The sequence below is a fragment of the Ooceraea biroi genome, chromosome 5 (genome assembly GCF_003672135.1).
Source record: "Ooceraea biroi isolate clonal line C1 chromosome 5, Obir_v5.4, whole genome shotgun sequence".
NCBI classification, from domain to species: Eukaryota; Metazoa; Arthropoda; class Insecta; order Hymenoptera; family Formicidae; genus Ooceraea; species Ooceraea biroi.
Genome location: NC_039510.1, coordinates 13653044 through 13678861, shown reverse-complemented (window position 1 = coordinate 13678861; position 25818 = coordinate 13653044). Strand labels below are relative to the sequence as shown.

The window sequence follows — 25818 nt, the reverse complement described above, 5'->3', positions numbered from 1 at the left end:
CATCAGTTTGCTTTCGTATTGAAATGATTGTGTCATTGAAAAGATTATCGATTTTATGCACATACTTTTTTTCTGTTTTTTGCCGGGCGTTCCGATTTCTTCCCTAAGAGATAACTCTTGTGTAATTTTTAATAAATCGCGTAGCAGTTTTGATAATTTATTTGTATTTCGGACTGTGTAACAATGATTTTTCAATATGCAAAATACGATGTTATATTTAGTTACACCGAATTAAACCGTATTTAACGTGTTTAGTTAACAAATGTACACTGTTCTGTTCGAGTAACGTCACACAAGATCCATTTTAATGAATAGGTGATTTGTGATATATTGTAACATTTACAGTCACACAACTTCATCAGTCAATAGTATACAATACTCATTTACTCCTAAACGTATAAAATGACATTTAAAAGAATAGGGAACGCTAATTTAGGTGTTATGCGACTCATCCATCATATTTATTGTCCCGATCATTTGCTATCGGCAAGACAAATTATCAAGACGCTTCATACTTGTCTTATCCTTGATAATCTGTCTAGCTGTATTTATCCCACATTTTTTCGACTTCTGACATTCAATTCGTGATTCACCTAACAATCCTACAATTGATGAGTCGCTACGGTATTTAATGTTCGCTATAAGTATTGGCAGCATCACATATTATTCACACTCACATATATAATTAAATATATAAATACGATGACATTATATTCGATACTCAAATACATAAATACCAAATACATAAGTATGAAAACACATTCCGCATTACTCAAATGGGACAAACATTCTTGTGCGTCACATGGCTATCGTACGAATGCAAGATTAGGCCAATTGAATTATCCTGCTAAGAGAAGATTAAGATGAATAGGCAGGAATCTATTCTGTGAAATTGAGTTCCTAATTGTCGAAATCATAAGAATTGTATTTCTCAATTTATTATATTTAGGATATCCATTTTACACACACTTACACTTTACACAATAGTTTCCTGTCGATTCCCTTCGCGCTCGCCCGACCTGTGGGAGAATTATCAGGTATATAGACTTGGATTGTCATGCTATCACTACAGATTATCGTCGACTGAGCTTAACACGTAAAGAAATTATGCATCTATTAATCGTAATTGAAATTTATTGCCTAAATGATGATTTACTCATACAAATTCTGGAAAAAACAGTGCTCTATGTATCACAAATATACTGCTACTTATTAACTTCGTTGAAGCAAATAATTTTTACGGAGTAAGCTAGAGTCAAATAAAAGCCTGACGTTTATTGCAATAATAACTTCAATCGATAGGTCTTTATTAGTTATATAGTTCTTTATTTGTCGATAAAATTGATGCTATTATTCGATAAATTCTTTTCTTGATTTCTTAAAAAGTTTAAGAATTCTAAATGAGAATCTAAAATACTTCGCAAATAATATTAATATATAAAATATAAAATATATAAAATAATTTTGCAACAAAATATGTGTGTGTTGCCTTGCAGATGTTTTAAACAGATAAATTCGAATTCAAATTACAAATTAAAGCAAATCATATAGAATCACAAAGCCTCAGATATAAAATCATTGAGAGAAAATGGATTTGATCGACATACATTACAGTCAAAGAGTTTTATATTTCTTCTTTCTGGCAGTGTCTATACAGTTTGTATTGAATTCACTCAAAGCTGATCGCTTTATGCGCCCCACAAGTAATATTTTGTTCAATTCGTTATTGTAAAGTATTATTTACTTTAAGATATATTCACACTTTCAAACGTTTTCCAGTGTTTATTACAACAATGGACCATATACAGAAAATTATACGTTACTCGTTATTGTGCCCAACACAGTGAACTAGACATCGTCGATATTTGCAACAACGAAGCTGCTGTATTATACGTTATCTCTCTTTATGAACCTATATGAACACGCATTTTTCTTACGCTATTAATTGATTTAAGGTCGACGCATGAAAGTTCGACAAATGTGCGATGTGTGTCTGTCCCTTCGTTCACGTTTATATTCGCGATATCGTATCAAAAAACAAAAAAATAATTGCTCATGATCAATCTATACATAATCAAAATTAACAGATATACATTTATATTTATTCGATTATTACGATCGTGATGATTGTTAAAAAAAAAAGGAGAGAAATGAGGTAAATGAGAAATTTGCAAAAAGTGTGCGTGACACTGTTATATATTAAAAGAGATAGGTGTTTAATCAAGAAACACAAGCGCTCACAGTTCTAGGATGAATTGTACTTCTAACACGATATGTATGTACTAAAAAATATCTTACTTTTCAATTTAATAAATTATTAAAAAGATAGTTGTACAAAAAAAAGTTTGACTAGAGTTGACTAGACTTTTTTGTTATATAAAAAATTAATATAACAATAAATAATATATACTCTCTCTCTCTCTTTCTCTCTCTCTCTTTCTCCCTCTCTCTATTCGTCTAATAATATTAAAGCTATGTAAAATGTTGAAAAATGGTGTGTACGTTTCTATACAAGAACAGAGACGGACTATTTCTCCCTAAAGCTTGAATTAAAATTAGCAACTGTTATTTTCTGCTTTAAGCGATGATAAACATTTCATTATTATAATAATAATCAATGATACATGTTGATAGTAATTTTTAAATTAATGTTACTTAATAATTCTATATTGAAAGTTTCGTACGATAAATTCATTTAAATTTATACTTGTAAGTCCGTCTCTCCTTATGCAAGAATAATATTGTTGTAATATAATAAGCATACTTCAAAGTTTATGAGCCAATCAGTATAATGCAATGAATAATCGTTCCACGCATACAGGAAAATAACTGACGCCAAACCGATTTTCCAATAAAGACATCAATTGTAAAATCTTATCATAAATCGTTGAAAAATTTTTCTCTCTCTCTTTCTCTCTCTCTCTTTCGTACGTTCTCTTTCTCTCTATATGAAATTATTGTTAAAAATTTTTTTTCAAAATGTGCTTTCGTAAGAATTTAAAATTTTATAAGGCCATTGTGTGAAGTATGTATATAAAGGTATTGTCATTGCAAAGTAAAATATTATTACGATCATTTTAAACGCTATTCTGCTAATTATTAAAAAGCTATTCGATTATAACTTGAACACAATAAGAAATAAAATCGAAATGAAAATTAGATTCATTTGTGGAATGTGTAGAAAATTATCCTGATTTCATGTATAAATATTTTCTTAGTTATTAGCTTTATTAAAAATATCATTCTTATGTGTTCTATAATAATTAATTAACTTTAGTTTTTCGCGCATACTTTGCTTATAATGACAACATTTAAGAGTCTCTTACAGATCTTGAAATTAATCTTTGGTTATATATATATATATGTATATATAAGCACAGTCGAATTAACCAATCGAGCTTGAAGCCTCTTGCTTGTATCTTAAGAGAGCTAATAACACATGAACTTGAGAATAGAGAAATTATACCGCAAATTACAGTCGCAATTGCTTATTTTTCGTAATGTAGGATTGATAGAGAGATCAGTCTACCGGCACATTTTTTTCCACATTATATGCATATACCCTTTCAAGGTTTCAATATATACACTTTCATCTTACACGATGAGCGATTTCTACGTAAACACTTTCAAGTATGCATGGAGCTCAAAATATGTTGGCATCAAAATACAATAGGAATGATTAGCCAAATATATATATCGGTGTTACGTGCTATATAGTGGTCTTATACTTATAGAAAATCCATGTTAAAATTCACTTAGATTATTTGGTACATGATTGGAATGAAGTGACATTATTTGCTTATCAAAGTTGGGCAGTCTGGTTTCGTGTGATGCAAAACATCAGGGCCTAAACAAGTAAAGAAAATCTATCCTCTTGGCAGCGAAATGTACAAGGCAGCAATAACGTTATGCAGGATTATAAATCTCTCGACGCGATTTTTCATCCTGCAAAAATTCGATAACGGCAAACCCGACAGTTAATTTGGGCTCTGGTCTCTTCTTCGTCTATTGCATGTGGGTGGGGTGTAACAATCTATGTTTCTTACGCTTAAATCACATTCGGTTTCATGCACAGTTGAAAACGTATGTCAAAATCAAGAGTATGTAGGAATCAAACCCTCTATTTCAGTCACTGTGCATTTTGTTTCGCGTAAAGTACAAGGTACGTTGTTGAAATCAGGCAAGCTCGTACGCAAATAAGAGAGAGGTAACGACTTCAATTATGTAACAAGTAACACTTCAACTCTGATTGCGGTAATTTATGTAATGAAGAGAAAAAACGTTCAACGTAAAGTATACAGTACTTGCTACAGTACTACGTACAATATATGTACTTGTCTTATAAAAAATTTCCCGTACATTACACGCATACACACACACATACGCACAGGCACATGTACAGACAGGCGCACACACAAATACACGCAAAATTATTCACAGAAACTGCTCGGACTTGAACAAATTCATCGATTTACCTAACGTGCGTACTTCGTATTTCACAGGACGATCAGGCAAAGCTGTAAGGATCAATAGTTTTACTAGAGCAAGGTTGAACATCATCTGGTGGTGGGCGCCACTGTCCTGACCACATGGCGTTACGAACAACCACATTTACGTCAGTAATCTCTTCTAGGACACTGCTAGACGTACATTCCGTCTCCCAGTTTCGCAGACCGTTACGAGTCACTTGATTGATAGACGTATTGAGGGACTCGTTCATGTCGACACAACAATTCTGTGCATCGTTATTCACCGGCACTTGCCTAGTTTTACTTCGCATTTGCATAGTGCCACTATTCCTACGTTCGGCCTCGGACCACGAGCGAGGTTGCTCCACTGTCGATTGCAGAGGTAATTTCCGCGGTACCCGCCTAGTCTTGGCCTCCTCCACGCTGACGCTAGCGTCGTCTTTACTATTACTGGGTGGATTCCCATCGCCAGTTGAGCTACTGTCACCCTCCCGTTTCCGTCGTCTCCGCCTCCTCTCGATCTCCGTCTCCTCCCGCTGAGCATCCTCGTTATTTGTGTGTGTATCTAAAATATGTTGCTTCGCCGAGGCCCAATGGTCCTTTCTATTGGCGCCCTGCTTAAATTTCTCGTGATTGCTACCACGGTGACCACCGTTACTCGTGTTCGTGTCACTGTCCACGTTGCGCTTCTTCGATTGCTGATTTTTCACGGCCCACGAGGCGGATCGCTTGGGGCTGCGTTCCTTCAAAGTGACCTGCGTTTTAGATTACGTTTACTCCGCGACTTATCGAGTGCGATGAGATTTGTGCCACAAGACAGACGGATTACTTACCCCGGAGGAGGAAGAATTGTCAACGGGTTTGTAGAGCTGTGTCGGTGTGTGGCTACGAGAATCTTGGCCTTTGCAGCTCGAGCCGCTTCGACAATGTATCCAGCAAAGTAAAAATGCTAAGAGAGCACATGAAAGGCCCACTGCTGCCGCAGCAGATAATTGGAAACGTGTGCGCTTTGGTACCCAATCTCCGCCGTAGTATTCCCATACTGTACATGCTAGTAACGTGCTACTCGCGACAAACGACAAGCCTATGCCGGTGAATACTATACCATTCTATAAAAAAAAAGTAAGACGTCGTTTAATCGTATTACACGTGCACGGACATACTAGCTTAGTCAATTATTATTATTATATTCGTTATATTGCTGAGCTGCACGTATATCGTACTACTTACCACCCTGGCCCAATTTAAAGGAAGGATGTAAATAACGTGCGAAATATCAAGGAAGAGAAGAACTGCAATAACCAAGATACAGAAAACAGCTACAAAGCTCATGAACCGTAAACGATCTGCTAAAGGCAGCATAAAAAGGCTGACCTTGGCAGTGCCAGAACTGTATAAAGTTGCCAAACAAGCTGCAGAAGATATCTGTGGAACGCACTCATTTTATTATAGATTAAACCTAACACACATCACTCTCACACAGTTTATACACAAAGGCTACTTTGTTTCTTTTAACGAGTGTGCAGGATTGTACTCACAAGTAACAAAAGTCTAACGACGCCCGTAGGCGTTTTAAGGTGTCCCTGTATGTCGCAGTAAATAACCACGTGACTAGCATGGGACCAATGCAGAGCATTGGATGAAGAGCCACCCCTATGGTCACTATTACCATAGTGACCATGATAGTTGGCATGTGAATCCCAGGAATGGACTGTCGAGTGGACTCCTGGCGAATCCAGCTCCGATGATTGGGAGCTGATTCGCCCCCCTGTCCTGCTGCCTGCTATTGATACAATATCAAAATCATATACTCAATCGCACGTGCGACACCTTCAAATTTCTCAATGAACCAAGAATGCAAAAGAAAATCAAGTGACTGCAGGTAATTTTATCCAGAACAGGATCACGTAGTCTTGGATCACTAACTTCATAATTCAATTTTATGAATAGAATTACGCACGTAAATTTCTGAATAAAATATTCGTACAAATTTACTTGAAGCATTGTACACACCAATCTCGAAGTCTTGTATGTCTTCGGGTTTAGAATATATGGCAGGTGGTGGTTCCAGATCGCGTATCTCTTCTAGGAGAAGCACCTCTATTTCGTCGGCTGCGTATAAGTCCGAGACCGAGCGAATAGGATGCCGAGTCTCGCTCATTACTCAGATGCACTAGCTCATTTACTCCTTCCTGCCTGCTGCTGTATAATCTGTCTACTTAATTTGCCAATGATCACCATTCATTATCTAATCGATTCGATGACAAATCCATTCGACTGCCATTGCCTGCACATACTGTGTGCCATGTTTACCTTTGCAGGCAATATTATTCCCCTGCCTTCAGGCCACACCTTCCAAGAAAGAAAGTTTACATAGAATAATGCAAATATTTTTAAATTTATAAAATTGATTGTAACAATTACAAAATATCATAGTTTCATCAAAAACATTTATAAAATATGCTCTTTCAGTAAATTTAGATAAAATTTTTCTGTATTAACAAACACAACTTTATACATGTTAATAATACAAGAATACAAATTATTATAATTTACATCTCTCATCAACACATTTTATTACTCATAATTGTCAGAAATCACACGATTCAAGTACATTGTGCACATAAACAAAGCTCGCGAACCAGTGCATCATTGATAAACATTTGACTTTCAACACAAGCAAGTTTAATTCATGTCATGTCAATGCGGCTGGTGTGCGCGAGATTAAAGTCCCAGCGAGCAACGGCAATTCGCCAGAATCACGTGAACGGAGCTTCGTTTCAACGTGCGCAACTCAAGCTGCAAATAGCATGAGAAGTATCTTAAATTTTTCAGTGACGAGACGTATTTTTCCTCATCGAGTCGTCTTGTCGCTTCAAATCCACATGTGACTGCCGAGGTCCATTAATAACGATATCCTAAACGTGCCACTGTGTCGGGAGCAACGCGTGCCGTCGCTTTCGCTGAGAAATTACGATTTGCGGGACATACCTCAAATTTACATCCATCGGTCGGGACGTGTAGATCACATTTTTTCAAGAGTTTTCACACGACGGGCTCATTGGCCATCCAACGGGCAGCCGCCATTGCCTTTTCGCTGTTTTTGCCCATGATCTGCGTCCGTCACGACGACCTAGAAACGACAGATGGAGCAACCTGTCTCTCTTTACTCATTGGCCGCACGGTAAAAAATGCTCACGAGCGTGGATCATTTGTGGCGGCAGGATCGCAAAGATCCCTTGCCCGATTACCCTGACTTCAAATTATTTCGTTATCGATCAAGAGAACCGTCCGTGTCTGGTTACTAGTTTACGTCATACTTCGCAGATGGCGAGCATAGTAATCTGACGCGGCGCCTAGGGATAATTGAGAATTTTCGTTTTGTAAATGATGTTACTTGAGATAAGTAAATCGTAACATTAAATTTGTTTAACATTTGTCTATAAACAAACAATTTTGTCTTACAGAATTGTTGCACTTATTACAAATTACCTATGAATAGTGAAATCTGAGAGTGGCCATTTTTCTTGAACGCTGATAAGTCACTAGAGAGGGTCAAGGGAGAGTGTGGCCGATGTAGGGACTCATCGCTGATTGGCTCCGCCATATTGAGAACACTTCCGCTATTTTCATATATATAGATATACATTTGTATGTGCGCAATGGTTCTCTATGCTATTTGACAGGTAAATATTCGGTTCAATCTATGTAATATTAATGAAATATTAGAAAATTGTTTACTAAAAGACAAACAAATAAAAGGTTAACTGTAAAAGTAAACATAACTTTTATGAAATGGTATTTTATATTATTTTGACAGTTAATATTAATAATAATTATTCTAGTAAGACGATGGCAATGCATATCCGTACAAAATAAGAGTTACATATGTTTTGAGAATTATAATCTGTTCGTTCCTTTATGCAGTGTTGGGAACGTTACTTCAAAAAAGTAACGCGTTACCGTTACCGTTATTTTTCGTAAAAAGTAACGCGTTATCGTTACTCGTTACCAATTTTAAAAAGTAACTCGTTACCGTTACCGTTACTTAAAAAAATAACGATTCGTTACTTTTTCGTTACTTTTTTATAAAATATTTAAATAAAATATGTACTTGATTAAAAAATGTAATTATTTTTATTTTTACACAGTTGGAAAATTTGTGTTTTCTTGTTAAAAAATATACCGGTTAACATTTTTGTGTTAAATATTTAACACATTCATGTGTTAATTTAACATGTTGCTGTTGTGTTAATTCAACTCAAGTGTTAAATTTTTAAAACAACTAAATAAATGTAAAAATTACACATTGTGCACCTATTTTTTATTTTACACAATAGATATGTTCTGTATTATTAGTGACAAGTTTTATCTGTTAAAATTTACAGAAAACTATGTTAAGAGTAAAGATGTATGTAAAAATAACTTTTTTTTCGAGTTAATTTTATCATTAAAAATATGTTGATTTTACACAAAATTTATTTCAAATTACTTCGCAGTTTGCATTCATTTTGGGTTAAAATATTAACATAATATTAGTGTCACCATTTAACATATCCATATTATGTTAAATTAACACAAAAATTTATGTGGACCGTTTGGAACATGTGATATCTGTTAAATTTAACACAAATTTTTCACCTGTGTATATATGTTAACATTTTATTCATATATACATATATATATATATATTATTTTAATAATAATAAATTGGTTTTGCGAAACTCTTGCACTTATAATTGCATATTGTTTTACTTAACATGATAACACTAAAATTAATAAGTAATAAAAAGAACTTAATTAGTAACTAATGAAAAGAACTGAAAGTAAAGAGCTATTACCTGAGTGGAATCTGTGCGTTCATTCTGCTGATTTATTAAGTAGAGATAAAAATTAAAATAACGATAAAAGTAACGGTTAAATTCGTTACCGTTACTGTAAAAATGTAACTACGTTATCGTTATCGTTACAGACAGCAAAAAGTAACGATCGTTACCGAAAAATAGTAACGGTAACGGTAACGACGTTACAAGTAACGCGTTACTTCCCAACTCTGCCTTTATGTTACTTAAGTAAAGTACAATTGTATTTGATTTTATATTTGATTTTGTTTTTTATAAGAGTTGTTATAAAAGTTTTTTATAAGAGTGCATATATTTTATAAAGTATAATCTGTTACCGTGTTATTTGCATTTGTTGGAAAATATATGTAGCATATTTTAAATTAAATTTCTAAAATCTATATGTATATATATATAAGCCAAATACCACTCACTCACTCACTGACTCATCAACGTGCAGCCCGAACCAATACTGCACCTATTAACTTGAAATTTTAAGGGTATATTCCTACTATCACGTAAGTGCTCACTAAGGGAGGGTTTTTCGAAATTCCACCTCTAACGGGTGAGAATGTGTAAAATGTATTTTTATTTAATTCTACACATAAATATCGCGGGCGAAGCCGGGACGGGGGATGCTAGTAAATAATAAATTGCAAAATATAATCTTTTCATCACTACATATTCCTTCCAAATAGTAAAAGCATCATTAGAGAATCTGTAGTATTGACACATTGTCTATATTTAAAGAGATACGTGACGATTTATTTCATTATGGACACGATTCGATGGATAAAGATCACGCATATTCTATTCAACGATTTTCTCTAATATTTGGAGGCTAAGTATTAACATGTATAATATTTACTCTTTAGTAGAATGTTACTGACACGATTATATTACTTCTTTACATAACATTTTGCATTCTTTCGCATTTACAATACATATACGCTTTCGAAAGTCGCGCTTAATTCAATCTCATTGTTCTCAACATGGCGGCTTCCGGCTAATTGGCCACACTTCTCCCTTGATCCTCTCTATAAGTCACTGATCGTAGGCGCCAACTATATCCATTTTATGGCTCTTTAGAACTAAAATAGTTTCTTCCATTTTGCTGTCGGTCAAATGTCAAATCGTCATCAGATACACAACCATAACTTGTGGATAAAGAGATTTTGTACTCCAATCTCACAGCGTATACTTGCAAAGAAATTAAAGAAAATGTATGTACCTCGATTCAGTAAGCTTTAAATATGTTAAAATATAATTTAAAATAAGAAATATATTCTTATAAATACTCTCAATTTAATTAAGCGATGAAAACTGCTCTTCGATAATTGTTTTTCTCTTTCGAATAGGTAAACAATAAGAGATATAGACAATCTTTAAAAGTTTCTGGCTTCGAATGCTTCAATCACATTATAATAGTGTGATCGAAATTTTAATTAAGGTTGAAGTAACTCTAATTCAGCATCAGAGATATATGAAGAGACATATACGATGCATGATATATGAAAGATGTAAAAACGTACTGCAAGTATCTCTATGCACATCAATTTTGCCTCGCATTTTCAACGACACACGTAAAGAAATTAACGACAATCTTTATATTTTTGTAGAGTTGCTGTCTGCATTCATGAAAAGTGCATCCCTCGGATCGTAATTGTTACTAATAGTCGACATCAACAACTCGTCTCTCGCGGACATCGTCGAAAGCAAGACACAGGGATCTTAATTTCCGCGGAGTTCAGGTAGTTTATTCAACAATGTATCTCACGCGCGAGGAGAAAGCGTTTCTACAAAACGCGGATTCGTGTCTCTCTAGGTTTAGTTCCGTGTGGGACATTAAGTCTCAGGCTCTTTCTTTCTCCCTCCACCCCTCCCCTCCTCACGATGTTTCTCTCCTAGCGATCCCGCACGGTCCCGGAGTTCAGCGGAATATTCCACGGGCGAATAAGGGCGTTCTTGTCTTGCACGGTGCAGCCACATAAAAGCGTTCTTGTCTCTCCCGCACCGGCAGGCACCATTTCTCTATCATTCGCTCTCCTTCCATCTCGCTCCTCACCCTTTTTCACGCATACATCCACTGTTGCTCATGGCAGGGCCTAGGTATCCCCGCACCCTAATCGTAAGGGAAGGGCTACTCGTCGACTGCAGGGATTTGTTCTCTGCAGGTAAAAATATCGGGCACCAGAAAATGATTATTTCCATTGGAAAAAATGAAATACGTTTTTCCGTAATCTGTAATGTGCAGTAATAAGTTAGCTATTATTTTATAAGTAATATGTATTATAAATAATTAATGTTTTTCATCGCTGTTACAGGCAACATAGCAAAGCTACTCGAGCCATCGATAATCGCGAGAATTTATCTAATGCTGAGTCTGAGGCAATTTTAATTCTTGGTTTCGCGCTGGCTGCAATGGCTCCAATGGTATTGTATTTTAATTCTCATTGTGTGCGTCGTTGAATTAGTTTAGTTCTTTCATAATCTTCTCCAAGTTTTGGAACTTGTCTCTGTTTCTACTTGTTAAAACATTGTTATGTATATATATTAATGTGTTAGTTTATGTATTACTACAATTTTATATTTTATTGTAGAATAAATTATCATATATTTCGCATTCGATAATTCAAATCGAAAAATCAATGAGAGGCTAGGGAAGAACCTAGCATCAACTTTAGTCCACGTTCCAATTGCAATCTATTATGCAATCTCAAGTTCGGGTATAATTTTGCTCTCCTAGAAACTGGGTATCATACGACATCTGTTATCTCAACTCGTCGAACTCGTCCTGATTCTCAAATTTTCTTTTCCTCACCAATCTATTCAAACCAAAAATTTACATTTGCGTTTACTATGTAAATGAAAAGGCGCAATATTTAATACCGCGATCGGAATACGTAGATCGAAGTGTCCATATCGATCTACCTGTTTAGCAGGATCCTCTCGACGACTACCGTTTCAGCTCTTCGTGGTGTTCTCTTTCTCTCCTTGCTACCGCTTCCCCTCATTGCTTTTTTTCATCCTTCTCCCCCTTCGCTCGCTTCAATTTCTCTCTTTTGCTACGCGCCTCCTTCTCCTCCACTCCACTCCACTCCACTCCACCTTCTCTGTTTCTTTTTCTCTTGCTAATTCAGGTTCTCTCTTCTTCTTCCTCTCTCTCTGCCCCGCTCTCCCTTTCCCCTCGTTTCAGTACCGCTCTACGACCTATCCCAATTTCCCCCTTTCCTCTTTTGCTTGTTCTCTTCCCCTTTGCTGCAGCCTCTCTTGCCACTCCTACTCGTTTTTTTCTTTTTTTCTTTTCTACGTCCCCCCTCTCTCCTTCTCTTTCTCTTCTTCCTTCTCTCTTTCTCGGGTTTTCTTTGTCTCCTTTTTCTCTTACACAGACTCGGATTTATGGATGTTAAGGGGATCCTGGAGTCCGTTTTACCGATGAAATGTTGCTTTCTTTTCAAATACCTTTTTATGTTTATTGGCTGCAGAGAAATAAAAATCCCTTATTTCAGGATTAACGTGCGCATACATACGCAAACGGAAGCACTCGATTTTATAACGAAGAATAAGAAACATTATGAAATTATATGTTCAATTGCTGCTCCTAGACTTTGTAACACGACGTTCGACACTGTCAAGAATTATTTTGTGTAAAAATTCTGCAGTTTGATGGACAAGAGACATTCCCTTTGCTACAACCGCTCTTCTACAAGCAAGCAACGCGGTATAGTAAAAGAGATATATTATACATAAACTTAGATTTATACATTATAGAGTATCAATGCGAAATTATTTGTGTCATAACAGTCAATTAATTTTTTCTTTCTTTAATCATTATCAAACTTTTAAATATGTATTAAATGCTTCGAAAATTAAGACATCAATAATAATATCGTAAAATTTTCTTTTTACAGAATCTTCTACGCGGAGCTCTTGGTTACCATGGGGCTCGCTCTTTTGCCTCTAAATCCGATCCTGCTTTTAGCTTTATCATCTGTAAGAGAGACTCTTCTCTCTCTTCTGATCTCTCTCCCCATCTCCCTCCCTGCGCTCCACCTCACTCTTGACGTGGGCGAAAATAGCGGATCGGTCGAACAAATGAGAAAGAGAGACGGAGATATCGTGCGCTCAGCAGGGTAGCAAAAGAGACGTCTTTGTGCCGCGCTATCTTCGTCCAGGCAATCTTTCCTGTTTTCTCCCTTACGCCTCCCTATCCCCCTGGTCGTTGGATATACTCCTACATGTACAAGAAACGCTTCTTTGTTCTCCGCGTCCTCCCTTATACGTAATACAGGTAGCACATCGAAAACCGAATTAAACCCGCCCTCCAATGTCGAGTCGGCGGCTCAGAATGCACGTATGCTCCCTGTCCCACTCGTCTTTTATTCGAGTCCATCTTTCCCAGAGATGGTGCTAACGAAAATGCAATCTCTCTTTCTCCCAAGGGGTTTCCAAGGATATTCAAATTTCCTGAAAGATAATCCTCCGAAAATAACGCCCGCTCGGTAATTTAACGAAAATGAACATATTGCCCCTGCATCTGCTGAATTTTTTGGATTTATCGTTCCAATAATTTTACCAGTAAATTTTTTGATTTTACCAGTAAAGCATTTTTGAATTTAATGAATTTTACTGTATGATAAATTTTACAAAATTGACATGGGACAAAATGATGATTTATCGTACTATTGATCCACGTATACCGATGCCAATGCAATCTTATCCTTAGAACAGATTTACCGTCATGGCAACATGTTCCCGTCGTTGTCACGATATTTCGTAAATCCCCGGCTGAATGTCCGTACGTGTATGTGTGTGCACCGTACGTTGACGCTGATCGATCGTACGAGAGATCTTTATCTCGCAGCTAAGAATAATTCGTCGAACCGGTTGGCCAATGTACGCGGTACGTAAATTTTTGTACATAACACGCCTTTGCCAAAGTGAAAATAGAGTGGCCGGTTGCAAGCTGCGGGCAGATTGCCCATCTATTACGCAAACGTGAACTGCGAAAAGAGTTCAACGGCTGAAGATGTATCCCAAGTTTGGATGCGCTGATCATCACGCATAATAGAAAGAGAGAGAGAGAGATATCAAAAGGAAATAAGAGAAAGAAGAAAAGAGATCAGTTTATTATTCTGAGATAAACCTTGGCAAGAAAGAAACAAAGAAATATAAAAAAAGCATAAGAGATAAAAAGTATGCATTGAATATTCATTTTTATGTAAATGTTATATTAATCTTGAAAAACGGAATTGATTCTATGTATTATTATGCTTATAGGTTGCACGCAAAGAAAATATAATTATTCCAAGTTTGATCACAGAAGCGGATTAAGGTTTCGATCAGCACAGCGTGCCGCAATCGAGAGACGCGAAAGTGAGAGCACCGCAGGAAGTCGCGAAAGATAAGGGATGGCGATTATTACATATCGGGGTAAACGAACTTCCATATGAACGATAAACGTTCGCGTACGTGCAGTTGCATGTATATCTGCGTGGCGAATACGTTTCGAAATAACTACGAGTCAACTTTCACACAAGACGAGCAGTTTCTTAAGAATGATTTGATGATATAAGAATCGCCTTGATGATAAAAGTTCAACAACCTTGAGTATTTGATCTTTGAAATTAATTGAAAAATTTCTTCCGGATTTCAATCTCAATTGCGTAACGAAAAAAGATAATGTTGCTTTAAGTAAGAGAGCCAAAAAGATAAATCAAGAAAGGCACCGCACAGCTGATCCTTATCTTGATTTTATGTATCAGTGGCTTGAAATTGGAGCATCTAGCATCATTTCCTGCAGTCTCCATAGAAGCAAAGAGAGAGAAATAATAAATATCACGTATCTAAGTTCCGCTATCAAGCCGCAAACAAGTTGACATTGGCCAGTTACAAAACGATACGGACAGTAAAACGAACATGCAAGCTGTTTTCTCTTTTATTTTTAAACATGCTAACATTAGATACGCATAAGTATGACGAAAAAGGTTTTTTTAACGATGCTTTTTTTTAGCCTCCAATATCTCGTTTTAACTGATATGTGAAAGACATGCATGCAAATATAATTACTGAAGCACAACTTGAGCTAAGCGGATTCAGTTAATTTTAACCGTTCGCCATACGACATAAAAAGAAATTCCGTTGCGGAGTTCCAAGAAAAACACGGGAAAATTGACAAAATACAAAATACGAAAATAGAAGAAGAAAATCAGTAATGTCATGAAAAAACGTCAAGATTATATAAGACCGTTTATAACATGAAAGACACACATTTATTAACAACTTCTCAAAGATATACATTTACAACGTGTAAACGAAATTCACACAAGAAGGTGGAATAATTATATTTCCTTTGCAAAGGTCGATAAATATTGTCACTCTCCTTCAGCTACATTCATATCTGAAAAAAGTACTAATCTCTATACCAAGGAAAGAAACATCCTTTCAAGCTGCATAGCTCTTGAAGAGTTTCTCGCAGCTGTGCCTCGATGTTTCCCCCTTTTCCCTGAACGTGACTGTGTTTTTTGGAAGGGAAGATTCGTACGTCACCCAACATCCCCTCATTCCAACATCCTTACGCAGAGGCGTATGAAAAGATCTAAGTTGATGAGTAAAACGTCACGTGTTCTGAAAATCGCATTTTATTTTGCTTGCTCTCTTCTTCCAATCCGGACGTCACGCTCACTGTGTGGTGACTCGTCTGCACAAGTTCCGAGGACCATTAGCGAAAGATGCCGAGTAGGCGGTCGTGCCTGTTTACGCGTGCACGCGCCTGTTTCTTCGTGTGCTTGCTGAACGTCAGTGCGGCTACACCGGTCATCAGCTGAGCGTACGTCACCCAGTTGCTAGCCCGTTATCACGCACACGACTCGAGTTACTTACGTGTTATTGATATTCCAGATCTAAGAACAAACATATTGGGTCATCCGGACACGCTCTTGATCGTCCGCAGACGTACACGCCAACCAGAACTGTCTCGTCGCCAAATTGGACACAGATGTCCCGAAATGCGTAATGTCTATTAATTTGGGAGCGCTGAATATATAGGCTGTTAACAAAATGATCTGCTAAACGTGTCTCCTGCCTTCGAAGAGCATTTCGAGCTATTCAAGAAGTCCTTAGCCACGCAGTAGCACTCGTGTAACATGTAATAATAAGGCAGATATGATGTAAACAGAATAGAAGAGAAATTTGGAAGAATAGCGCACAAACCTGGGTCAAGCCTTGCGCAATATTGAAACAATGCTCGAGGATCGACAAAGAATAGCGCAATTCTTCGATCCGGTTTACGTTTAAGGCGGCAGAGAATTTTTCACGAGAGGTCAGATGTGCCGATAATACGAGTTTTTGAGATGGAAATATGAACAAACAGATTGCGTCGAGCGGCCACGAGCGCGAAACCGGTTTCCTCTATCCAGTCCTATACGCCGTGATAATTGCGGGAACTAGTTGAAACAATACGACCCCCACGCACATTCTAGCGCTTCAAGCTTTAGTCGGCTCGGCTTCGCCACTCCTCGCGTTTTACATTTACGAGTATCCTTGTAACGCTCGTAATATTCATGTATATCATAAAATTTATTATTATAAACCGATATACGAAAACGTTTTTCTTTTGTAATAACAATTTCTTTGGCATCTACGTACATATAAATACCGTATTATTACTTAATAACAGTATTATTAATTAATAATGACAAACTTGTTGTCGAATTCAAGCCGAAATCGGTTATTAGGATAGTCTGGGATGATCCTTGACAGGAGATTAAAGACGTACAAGAAATAGGAGACAAGAAATGAGAAGAACATTTTCTGATATATATCTATTTATTATTTGCGTTTCTCGAACGCAGATAAATTGTCGCAGATATTACAAATTAGAAATAACATCACATACATAGTAGATTCGTAATACGGGGAATACGTCCGCAAAGGATCACTAACGTATCGAAAAGCCGCGGCGTTAATCGCGGGCAAACTATCGCGAAAACTACGTAATCGGACTTTCATATCGCGCATAAGGTACAAAAATATCCAAAGCACAGCGAGCGCCGCGCAGATCGTTGCTGTGCAACATTACGAATATGTTTCTCTTTCCCTCTATCTTTGCGATACGGGAAATTGTTATCCTCGTTCTCCACCCTGTTGCTATGAAGAGCCTTATCAATTCTTGCTTCTTGACCCAATATTTAACCCTTGAACAGTATATAAAAAAGTAACTTTTACATTGTTCGCTATTGTTATCAGCTCTGTATTTGTCGGCCACCGAGCAAATTGCTGATGGATTCACAATGGATATCTTCAAGTGCCCTACAAAACAGCCGCGTTCTCTCCCTTCAAACTCTCATCGTACGATGCGATCATGCATATTCATCGTCATGATTTCTTTTTCAGGAATTTCGACCATCGTTCGCATCGATCCGGAGACTTCACAGCCACAGGGTGAACCTTCCCGCGCGCTCGTGAGATCAGGAAGCGCTCTCCTCTCGACGGTTCGTGAAAATAATTTCATCTCGCAGATGGCCGATGAGAACGCGTGATCCCGCGATTTGTGTGACACCGGTGATGCGTTTCGATCAACGCACAATCGCTAAATCGATAAACGATAAACAAATAGGGATCGGCTATCAAACTGATTCTCGTGCGAGCAAAAGCAACGGAACACTGGCCGCTTTCAACTTGTAACTAAATTGTTGATGCATTGTGTTTGGATCTCTTTCATTTCTACAATACGGTTCCCTCGCAAGACCATCATCGTCATCATCAAGGATGCGCCCCAAGAACGTTAGACATTACTCTTACTCATATAAATGTACATATATCCGTTTTATAATATTTTTATATTTTATTTCTTTCCTCCAGAGAAAAACTTGTACTTTTCTTACACAATTACAGCTTGTAGGAGCAACTTTATGCAAAAAACTTTGAGATAAACTTTTGAAACATGTCTAATAAAATTCTCACACACTGTAAAAACGTGATTAACGAGCACATCATCGACGTTACATTTCGACATTATTGTGTCTATGATATAATATGTCAGAAAACGCGTAAATTGTTATGTGTCCATGTTCAACCCTCGACAGTATAAACGACGCTCGGGGAACTTGAATAAATCCCAGACTTCGCAAAACTATACGCTACAATTATAAAATTGAATATAAATAAGATATATAATCACAAAAAGTTTATATGATTTCTCCAGATTTAATAACTCTCACACCTGGCTCTTTTTATTTCCCACAGTAATTAACTCTAAATTTATAAAATATATCATTTTATATATATTATACAATATTCGTAATATAACAAATTATATCTCATGTTTGTTGCATATAATATGTTTCAATATAATATAATATGCGAACTCACATCACTCACATCGATTCTGCATTTCGTAAAAAAGGTGTTTTATACTGTTTAGGATCAATGTTTGATGTAAAACATATACACACACTCGCAATTCACCCACACACTCCTAATTAACTATTGAATAACGTTTAAACGAGGCCGCGGGTATTGCTTTCAATCGCTCTGCAATACAATCATTGCGACTTGCGACGTCGTTTGTAGCGTTTTGTTACTAACAAATAATTGCTGATTACAAATAGTACACGATGATGTACAGGGCTGATCAAATCTCATTTCCCGGAAAGTAATCTGTCTCCTCATTTATTATACCGATAATAGTTCGAGAACAAAATTTCAAACTTTTTCTTTTACATTACACTTGTGCATCGTGAGAAACAGATTTGACGATCTTCGCAAATCTTAGGCAAACCTTTCCGGGCAATGATCTTGTCATTCTGTATCACAAAAGATATCGGCTGGTTTGAAACATTTTTGTATCGTCTGCTTATATCGTTTGTTGTATCAGCAAATCAGTCTTACACTTTCGTGCAAATGCGATACAGTCAGATTTACACCGCGCGTTTAATTCTACACGTGGCCCCGTCTCTTTTCCTCATATGAAGTTTCGATTGCCTATCTTTTTTTTGTCATTCAAGGAAGCAAGAGGATGTGTGGCTGTATGTATAACTTGTAGGATGGTGGGAAAGTTTCTCGGACGGGATTCTCCCTTTTCCCTTCAATCCTTAAACCTTCAACCGGTTCGATCCTGACGTTCAGGTTGTCAAAAGTTGCCAGCACTATCGTCAAATTGTCGCTTTTTATTTTATATGTTCGATACTTCTTTGGACACTTCCCTTTCGCAATAAAGTTATCAAGAAAAACTCGGTTTTCCTGTACAATGACATTAAAGTACGGATCTTTCGCAACGAGACCAATTGAATTTGCATCACTATTTTAACTTTGACGTATCAATTTTCTCGTTTTGCCCTGCGTTTTGTAGTGATCGAGTATTGTGATATCTCAAGTGTTTTTTCAATTAAATGCGATAAATTTCGCTTTAAACCTAAGATCTTGCTAACTGTTCGATTGAAAAGACTTGGAGTTTTTCACACAAAAGACTTCTCTGATGTTAGATCTAGAGATTCTTAATATGTTATACTGATCTAATGAGATTATTACGATTCAGATCTTTTGGCTGCAGTAGAAGCATCTGCTTCTTGTTTTATCGATTTTCGTTGAAAGCAACAACTTCATTGTCAAATTTTATGAGTTCAATTTTATCGGATCTCGTCGCGAAAGGTCCGTCCGTTTAAATATCATTGGGAAAGGGAAACTTCACTTGCCGCTACGACAAGTATTCAATTCGCCGGTTAAAATGTAATCGCCATTCTGTGTAAGTAAATCCTCGATTTCAGTGTAATTGCATACGCTAAGGTAAAGCAGGGCGTTCGAATCTCAACGCGTGTTTCTCTCGACTCCGCGATTTTATGCGAGCCACCTTTAACTCCTAAGCATAATCACACATTTGCTTTTTCTTTTCTCTTATTTTGTAATTCTTAATATCACAATACCGCTATTACTAGGTCTTTAATCGCGTTACACCGATCGATATGATGAAGCAAACTAAAAAAAAGGGAGGAAGAACAAAAATGGAGAACAAAAAAGTAAAGAAATAAAAAAACATAGACAGAGGGAATCACGGACAAATTAACTACAACGTAAGTAACAATACGTAGTCAACGAATAATAATATGACAAAGTGAAGCAAAGATTGAACAATAATTTAATGGCAAAGCGTGAACCTTCTCTCTTATCCGACTCGTCTTCAACTCTTCGAACGCGTTGAACGATTGAACGTTAATTGAACACGAGAGCACGGTTTATCGCTATTTTATTGCCAAAGTTTACTGGAAATTATAGAGTAAAAGCGATACAGTTTCGTAATAAATCCTTTAATCGTACGAAAACATGTTTTAATAAACTATCCTAGTGGATACATATATTGTTATTTTGCACAACTATTACTTAATATTTTTTACACTGTAAGATTACTTTTTCTACCCTTTTGACTTGATTTCAAACTACATTCTGAAATTTGATATTGTACCGCTTTACTCTACCATTGTTTTCGTCGTGATATATCATTTGAACATTCGCTCAATCTTACTGATGAACAATGAAACATCTGTAACCAGTTTCACACATATTTTAAGTTTCTCACAGAGAATAAATATCTATCAAATTTTATCGAAACGTTTCGTATTCACAAGAAATCTGATAAAAACAAAATTTCAAAACACGAAATAATGAAATTCAATTGAAGTAAAAGAATTAAATTAGCAATACAAATTAGAGACAAAAGCACACTTCGTCCGTCGACAAGATCGATTTGAACAAATTACTGTTGAAGCGAATCATTATCTAGCGTTAACGTATCGATCTCTAATATTGTGAACATTCATTGATATCGCGACATCGAGAGAAGATATTATATTTAATGAGATTTTTCCGTAATGACTATTATGAAGGGAGTAAAGTGACAAAGAATATCGATCAAAGGAATGACGGAATGACAGAACGGAAATAAATATCATCATCTTCCAATCGATGTGCAGGATTTCCCCGAAAAATGTGCATCTCTCGTGAAAAAAATAGTATTAAAATATATATTTCCTATGATCTCCCGAAAAAAAACAAATTTTAAATTAATTTAAATAAATTACTTTAATTATTTGTGCTTTCGAATTCAAAGTGATTCGATTATAATCAAACCATTTTGCATGTTAGTATCATTGGCTGGACCAAGTAATGCTTTTATTTTAAGTATCCGTCTTTCCGGGTTGTCCTGCACGATTCTTCAAAGATATCCGGAAAAATATGCTGCCACATTGTTCCAACATAATCAATCAATCGCATTTCGCAACGAAAAACTGGAAACATGTGCTCGTTTGCGTGAGAGTCACGCACGAGCATGAAAAAACTCGTCGTTAAACATTTGACGCGCCTATAGCTACCTGACTACGGTTTTAATCAGTAAAACGCGTATCCTAAAACTAATCATACTCGCTACGTATCACGTGAAATTTGTTACAAGTCTTATAATCACATATCTCTTTCGAGGACGAAGACGCGAGTCTCTCCCCGCGATAAGATCTGCTATATCTAGAACTTGTGTCTCGCGCTATCACAATTATCGAACGCATAGGCCTCTCTTCTCTTCAATGTAATATATTGCAAGGTGACAGCAGACAGAATAAAACGCGGCGTATTGTCGTTAACCCTTTAACCGAGTCGTCAGTCAAAATCTTATTGGATTCGTCACTTTATTATCGCTGCAACATTTATACACTCTAGATCAGGATCGCTAAATCTTGGATTCTCAAGTTCTCGAGTCATTATTCTTGGATATTTATTAGAGACTTTATAAGAGACTCTTGCTCTTGCAGTTTTCACCTCTTCAAACCCTTCCAAAAATTCTTTAATTCTCGCAGTTTCTTCTCAAAAATTCATCGCTGCTCCAGTTCCTATAATATTAAATCTACACACACTGGAAACTGACATATAAAGTTCGTTTTTTTTAGACAACAGTTATGTATAAACTGCAACTATTTTACCTACAAGCTACTCGATTTCTTCGCTTATTTGTCGAATTAATTCTAAACAGACAATGATCTCTTTCGCATTATTCTACGTGACAATCCTCTTTGAAAAAGTGCCTGCGCGTCTCCCGAAAGTGAAACGTCATTTGTATGACACGAGAAATCCAAGTGCAACCGTCCGGTTAAAGGGTTAAACGCAAACGCGTCCTGTGATTGCGATCCAAAATAGTATCGCGAGTTTCATTGCGTATCGTTCTACAATGACGAAGTCTGACCTCAGGTTTGTATCGCTGATTTGTCTCCACTGTCCTCAATTCTTCTTCCTCTTGCAAACATAGTCATCTGTCTGGTGCTCACGGATTGTGACAGACTATCAAAAAATGGCCGCAGACCGTTTACGCACATTGGCAAAACGGGAGAGTGTTAAAGTGCAAAACTCCGGTGTGCGATCTCGAACTGCTTCAATGGGACTGCTGGTAAGACCTATAGAGCTTCTTCTTCTCCAGGGTGAAGTCTTTACTGATCATGATGGTACCACCACGCGTAAAGTTTCTGAAAGAAGAACCAATCGGATATCGTAAAGCTTCTTGCAAAAGAGATCGATCAAAAATAAAATTATTAAAATAAAGGGAGCAATCACTTCAATCTCAGATAATTTGGACGACGGCTAATTTTGAAGCTAATTATGAAAATAATGAAATATTTAGAATATTATTTTATTTTATTAGTGAAAGAAAATTGTACGGATTCTTTGTTACCAGAGGCAATTTAAGACAAATGTTTGCTCTAAGCGCAAGAATTTATATCTCGCGGAGCATACTTACTTCAAGAACTGAGGTAGCAGTATGTGCCAGGGCGTGTGGTCCTGCTTTAGCGTAAGATAAAGCTCGAACGTTGACACAGCACTGGGATCACACTGTATTCTCGAGAGCTTGCGACACATGTTGTCCGTCTCGAAGCTGATGAACAGCGTGCAGCCCCTGTAATAAATTACGCGTACACATTAATATTTCAAATATTGAAACACAGCACCTTAAAATGATTTCTAAAACGTTATGCCGTTAAATATTTGTTTTACAGTTATAACGAAAATTTTTATTTCTTATTTTTACTATTTTATTCATTTCCAATATCATCGAAGATGAGTTTTGCTTACCGAAGGCCGCAAGGCTCGTTTTCCGCCATAGTAAGTACATCTTTGGCTATCTTGGGCAGCAAATCGGCTGGGAGAAGGACCTCGCCACAAGCAAGCTGGACATGCTTGGCCCTCCTGAGTTCGACTTCCAGCCTCTTCGCCAGCGCCTGGCAAGCACCGTCCAACTCGTCCGTCGCACTTTCAGCTGTAACAATTAATTCGATGAAATTAATCAGACGTTCGACGTGCCTTGTCGGATGAACTGACGCAGTTGTGACAGCAAACGGTAAAAGAATTCGAAAAATGCCATTTTTTCATCCTCAAAGTTAAATATTTCCAGAATAGTTCTCTCACATATAGTATACTACTGTATTGGACCGAAAATCAAATCAAATTACAACAAATTGTTTTCAACCTGATTCAATTTAATGAGCTCGTTGACTCGAGAAATAATTAATTACTGAATTAGTCATTTGAAATGAGTAATTGTATTTTTGCGCAGACATTCGAGGAGGAGCCAGCTGTGCGCCGGCAAGTGAGGCGTGATGCGCAACACCTTCCGATGCAGAAAAGTGATCTGACGTAATCTTGAAATAACATTAATCGACAAACATCTTCGGATTGCGAAAATAATCAGAACGTCCGGGCGAAAAACATATTTGCTTTTTGATGATTTCGACGATTATCCGTCATTGCCGTTTGAACGTAATCTTCATTCCCATTGAATTTTCAAAGACCACCACGTCTTTGTCTTCATTTCAAGCTTCAATTATTATTACTAATTGCTCTTTTTTTCTATGAATTCTGTCTCAGTCGTGTGATCTCGATAAATCGAGTGCCGAGATCAGTTTTATTCGCGAAATGAACGTCCGTAGGCGTAATGTAACAAAGAGCTGTCGTCAGAAAAGAAGATGCTGACGCAATCAACACGAATTTGCCTACCTAGCTGGGCGCGCTTCACAGCTCTCCCAACATCAATTAATATCGTGATTACCGAGGGAAATATGTGAATTATAGCGGTATCTTTTTTTTAATACTAGCCTCTCGACCGCACGACAATCCCGAGCCTGCCTCGACCATTGTTTCTAGCAACCGGCGAAGAAAGACCGGCTAAGGTCGCCAGTAACGTGCGAATCCATTTGACCTCGATTTTTATCTTCCCTGGGAAACTTACGTTTAACAGCAATTATAAGTATTTTTTCGCTCGGCTTTGCATCTTTTTGCTCAAATATCTTCAGATACATCTTTTTTCAGATTTTATGCTATGAAATGAAAGAACGTATCGCGAATTGTAATATTACCTTGTTCGATTTATTCGTAAGAGAAATTTATCTTCCTGATTTTCTATTTGCTACGAGTTGTGACGATTTTTATATATCTTTTGTACATACCATCACATGCATAATTATAGAACAATTACAGTCTGACGTATTTTCGTTCGATAGAAACTCATGGTGCACTTGATCCAGGCATTTATTCGATCAATGAAGAACGCTGAATTCTGAAAAATTTCCGCTTAGAAAAACAACGAGGACGATCCGTGAGTGATGATTGGAACAATCGAAGAACATGGGAAGGAAAAACAGCGACGAAGGGCATCTCCCCCCCCCTGCCCCTCAACTCGTCCGTTCGGAAGACCTGACGCAATTATAATTCGGATTTCGCCGGCAAGTGCCAACGTGCCTCAAAATCGACCCGATACATGCGATACAATTTGACAAAGACGTGCGATACGCTAGGAAACGTCGCGTCGCGAGCAAAAATCAGCTGATTTCGACCGGCGCTGTCAGCTGGGAAACGATGGAACGGTCAGTCGAGGAGCACCGTTATCGCGAGACCGCTGACGAACGAAGAAAGGGAAACCGGCATCATCGTCAGGTATAAATAATCTTCTATCGAGCGCACTTACCCCTGGTGTTGCTGAAGTGCACGTTGACTGGACACGGCAGAACCTCCATGGTTTCGGAAGGTCAGTCCAGCGGTGGACGCGCACTGACAGGGTCCTGCTGCTTCTCGCGAGACTCGCGGTGGCGCGACTCCCCTCGGTTTTAAGCGGTATCGGCGGCGGGTGAGGTACGGTCGACGGACGCGCGACAGGAGCGGTTTCCGGGTGGACGCGGTCGCGACAACGCGGCTCGGCTTTCACCGACAGCCGTGCGCGGAGCAAGAAGACCAACGACGGTCGCGCGCGACGTCCGCCGCTCGACTGATCGGGCGCCGACCGCTGACGCGAGTTATATACCCGCGCCCCCACCCACCCTAACGTTCCCCCTCCCGCCCCGCGCGGTGCCATAGGTAGACCGCTTAGCAACACCGCCTACGTGACGTTCGGCAGTGCGTCCCAGCGCGTCCGCGTGCCTCGGCCGTCTCCGGGAGCGCTCGTGCCGGCCTTCGGCCGCGCTCGGCTCGTCGAGACGAGCGGG

General features: G+C 37.7%; 3 protein-coding genes across 8 annotated transcripts; 1 reads left to right on the top strand and 2 right to left on the bottom strand.

Annotated features, from left to right (window-relative positions):
* Window positions 1-153: 153 nt before the first annotated feature.
* Window positions 154-7604, bottom strand: LOC105280934. 4 transcript variants are annotated; one of them, XM_011341813.3, is made up of 6 exons: window positions 7461-7604; window positions 6483-6821; window positions 6008-6249; window positions 5700-5894; window positions 5303-5578; window positions 154-5224 (listed from the first exon to the last, which is right to left on the bottom strand). In XM_011341813.3, the coding sequence occupies exons 2-6, from the start codon at window positions 6628-6630 to the stop codon at window positions 4508-4510; spliced, it is 1578 nt and encodes a 525-aa protein (XP_011340115.1). In that variant the 5' UTR covers window positions 6631-6821; window positions 7461-7604; the 3' UTR covers window positions 154-4507. The 4 variants fall into 4 exon arrangements, with proteins under 4 accessions (XP_011340115.1, XP_026825333.1, XP_026825334.1 ...); XM_011341812.3 differs by having other exon boundaries at window positions 4508-5224; window positions 6008-6252; XM_026969532.1 differs by lacking the exon at window positions 7461-7604 and having other exon boundaries at window positions 6008-6252; window positions 6483-6630.
* A 2309-nt stretch (window positions 7605-9913) lies between these two features.
* Window positions 9914-20058, top strand: LOC105280936. Of its 3 annotated transcripts, XR_003406573.1 has the most exons (6): window positions 10932-11061; window positions 11635-11743; window positions 12820-13031; window positions 13222-14506; window positions 14591-16139; window positions 16211-20058. XR_003406573.1 is itself a non-coding variant. In XM_011341815.3 (4 exons), the coding sequence occupies exons 2-4, from the start codon at window positions 10716-10718 to the stop codon at window positions 11777-11779; spliced, it is 405 nt and encodes a 134-aa protein (XP_011340117.1). In that variant the 5' UTR covers window positions 9914-10533; window positions 10669-10715; the 3' UTR covers window positions 11780-12315. The 3 variants fall into 3 exon arrangements, 1 of the variants encoding a protein (XP_011340117.1); XR_003406572.1 differs by having other exon boundaries at window positions 13222-16139; XM_011341815.3 differs by lacking the exons at window positions 12820-13031; window positions 13222-14506; window positions 14591-16139; window positions 16211-20058 and adding exons at window positions 9914-10533; window positions 10669-10843 and having other exon boundaries at window positions 10930-11061; window positions 11635-12315.
* Window positions 17127-25601, bottom strand: LOC105280940 (protein charybde). Its single transcript, XM_011341820.2, has 4 exons — window positions 25305-25601; window positions 23417-23600; window positions 23085-23240; window positions 17127-22812 (listed from the first exon to the last, which is right to left on the bottom strand). Exons 1-4 carry the CDS (start codon window positions 25351-25353, stop codon window positions 22722-22724), a joined length of 480 nt encoding a protein of 159 aa, XP_011340122.1. The 5' UTR covers window positions 25354-25601; the 3' UTR covers window positions 17127-22721.
* Window positions 25602-25818: the final 217 nt, after the last annotated feature.

Excerpts from the sequence above, each read along its gene's own strand:
- LOC105280934 (XM_011341812.3), bottom strand. The coding sequence starts at position 6,630 with ATGAGCGAGACTCGGCATCCTATTCGCTCGGTCTCGGACTTATACGCA. Across the intron at positions 5,895-6,007 it reads TCGTTAGACTTTTGTTACTT|ATATCTTCTGCAGCTTGTTT; the intron begins GTGAGTACAATC and ends TGCGTTCCACAG. Across the intron at positions 5,579-5,699 it reads CTTTAAATTGGGCCAGGGTG|AATGGTATAGTATTCACCGG; the intron begins GTAAGTAGTACG and ends TTTTTTTTATAG.
- LOC105280936 (XM_011341815.3), top strand. The coding sequence starts at position 10,716 with ATGCTTCAATCACATTATAATAGTGTGATCGAAATTTTAATTAAGGTT. Across the intron at positions 10,844-10,929 it reads GAAAGATGTAAAAACGTACT|AGTTGCTGTCTGCATTCATG; the intron begins GCAAGTATCTCT and ends ATATTTTTGTAG. Across the intron at positions 11,062-11,634 it reads TTAATTTCCGCGGAGTTCAG|GCAACATAGCAAAGCTACTC; the intron begins GTAGTTTATTCA and ends TCGCTGTTACAG.
- LOC105280940 (XM_011341820.2), bottom strand. The coding sequence starts at position 25,353 with ATGGAGGTTCTGCCGTGTCCAGTCAACGTGCACTTCAGCAACACCAGG. Across the intron at positions 23,241-23,416 it reads AACGAGCCTTGCGGCCTTCG|GGGCTGCACGCTGTTCATCA; the intron begins GTAAGCAAAACT and ends AATTTATTACAG. Across the intron at positions 22,813-23,084 it reads CTGCTACCTCAGTTCTTGAA|AAACTTTACGCGTGGTGGTA; the intron begins GTAAGTATGCTC and ends TTCTTCTTTCAG.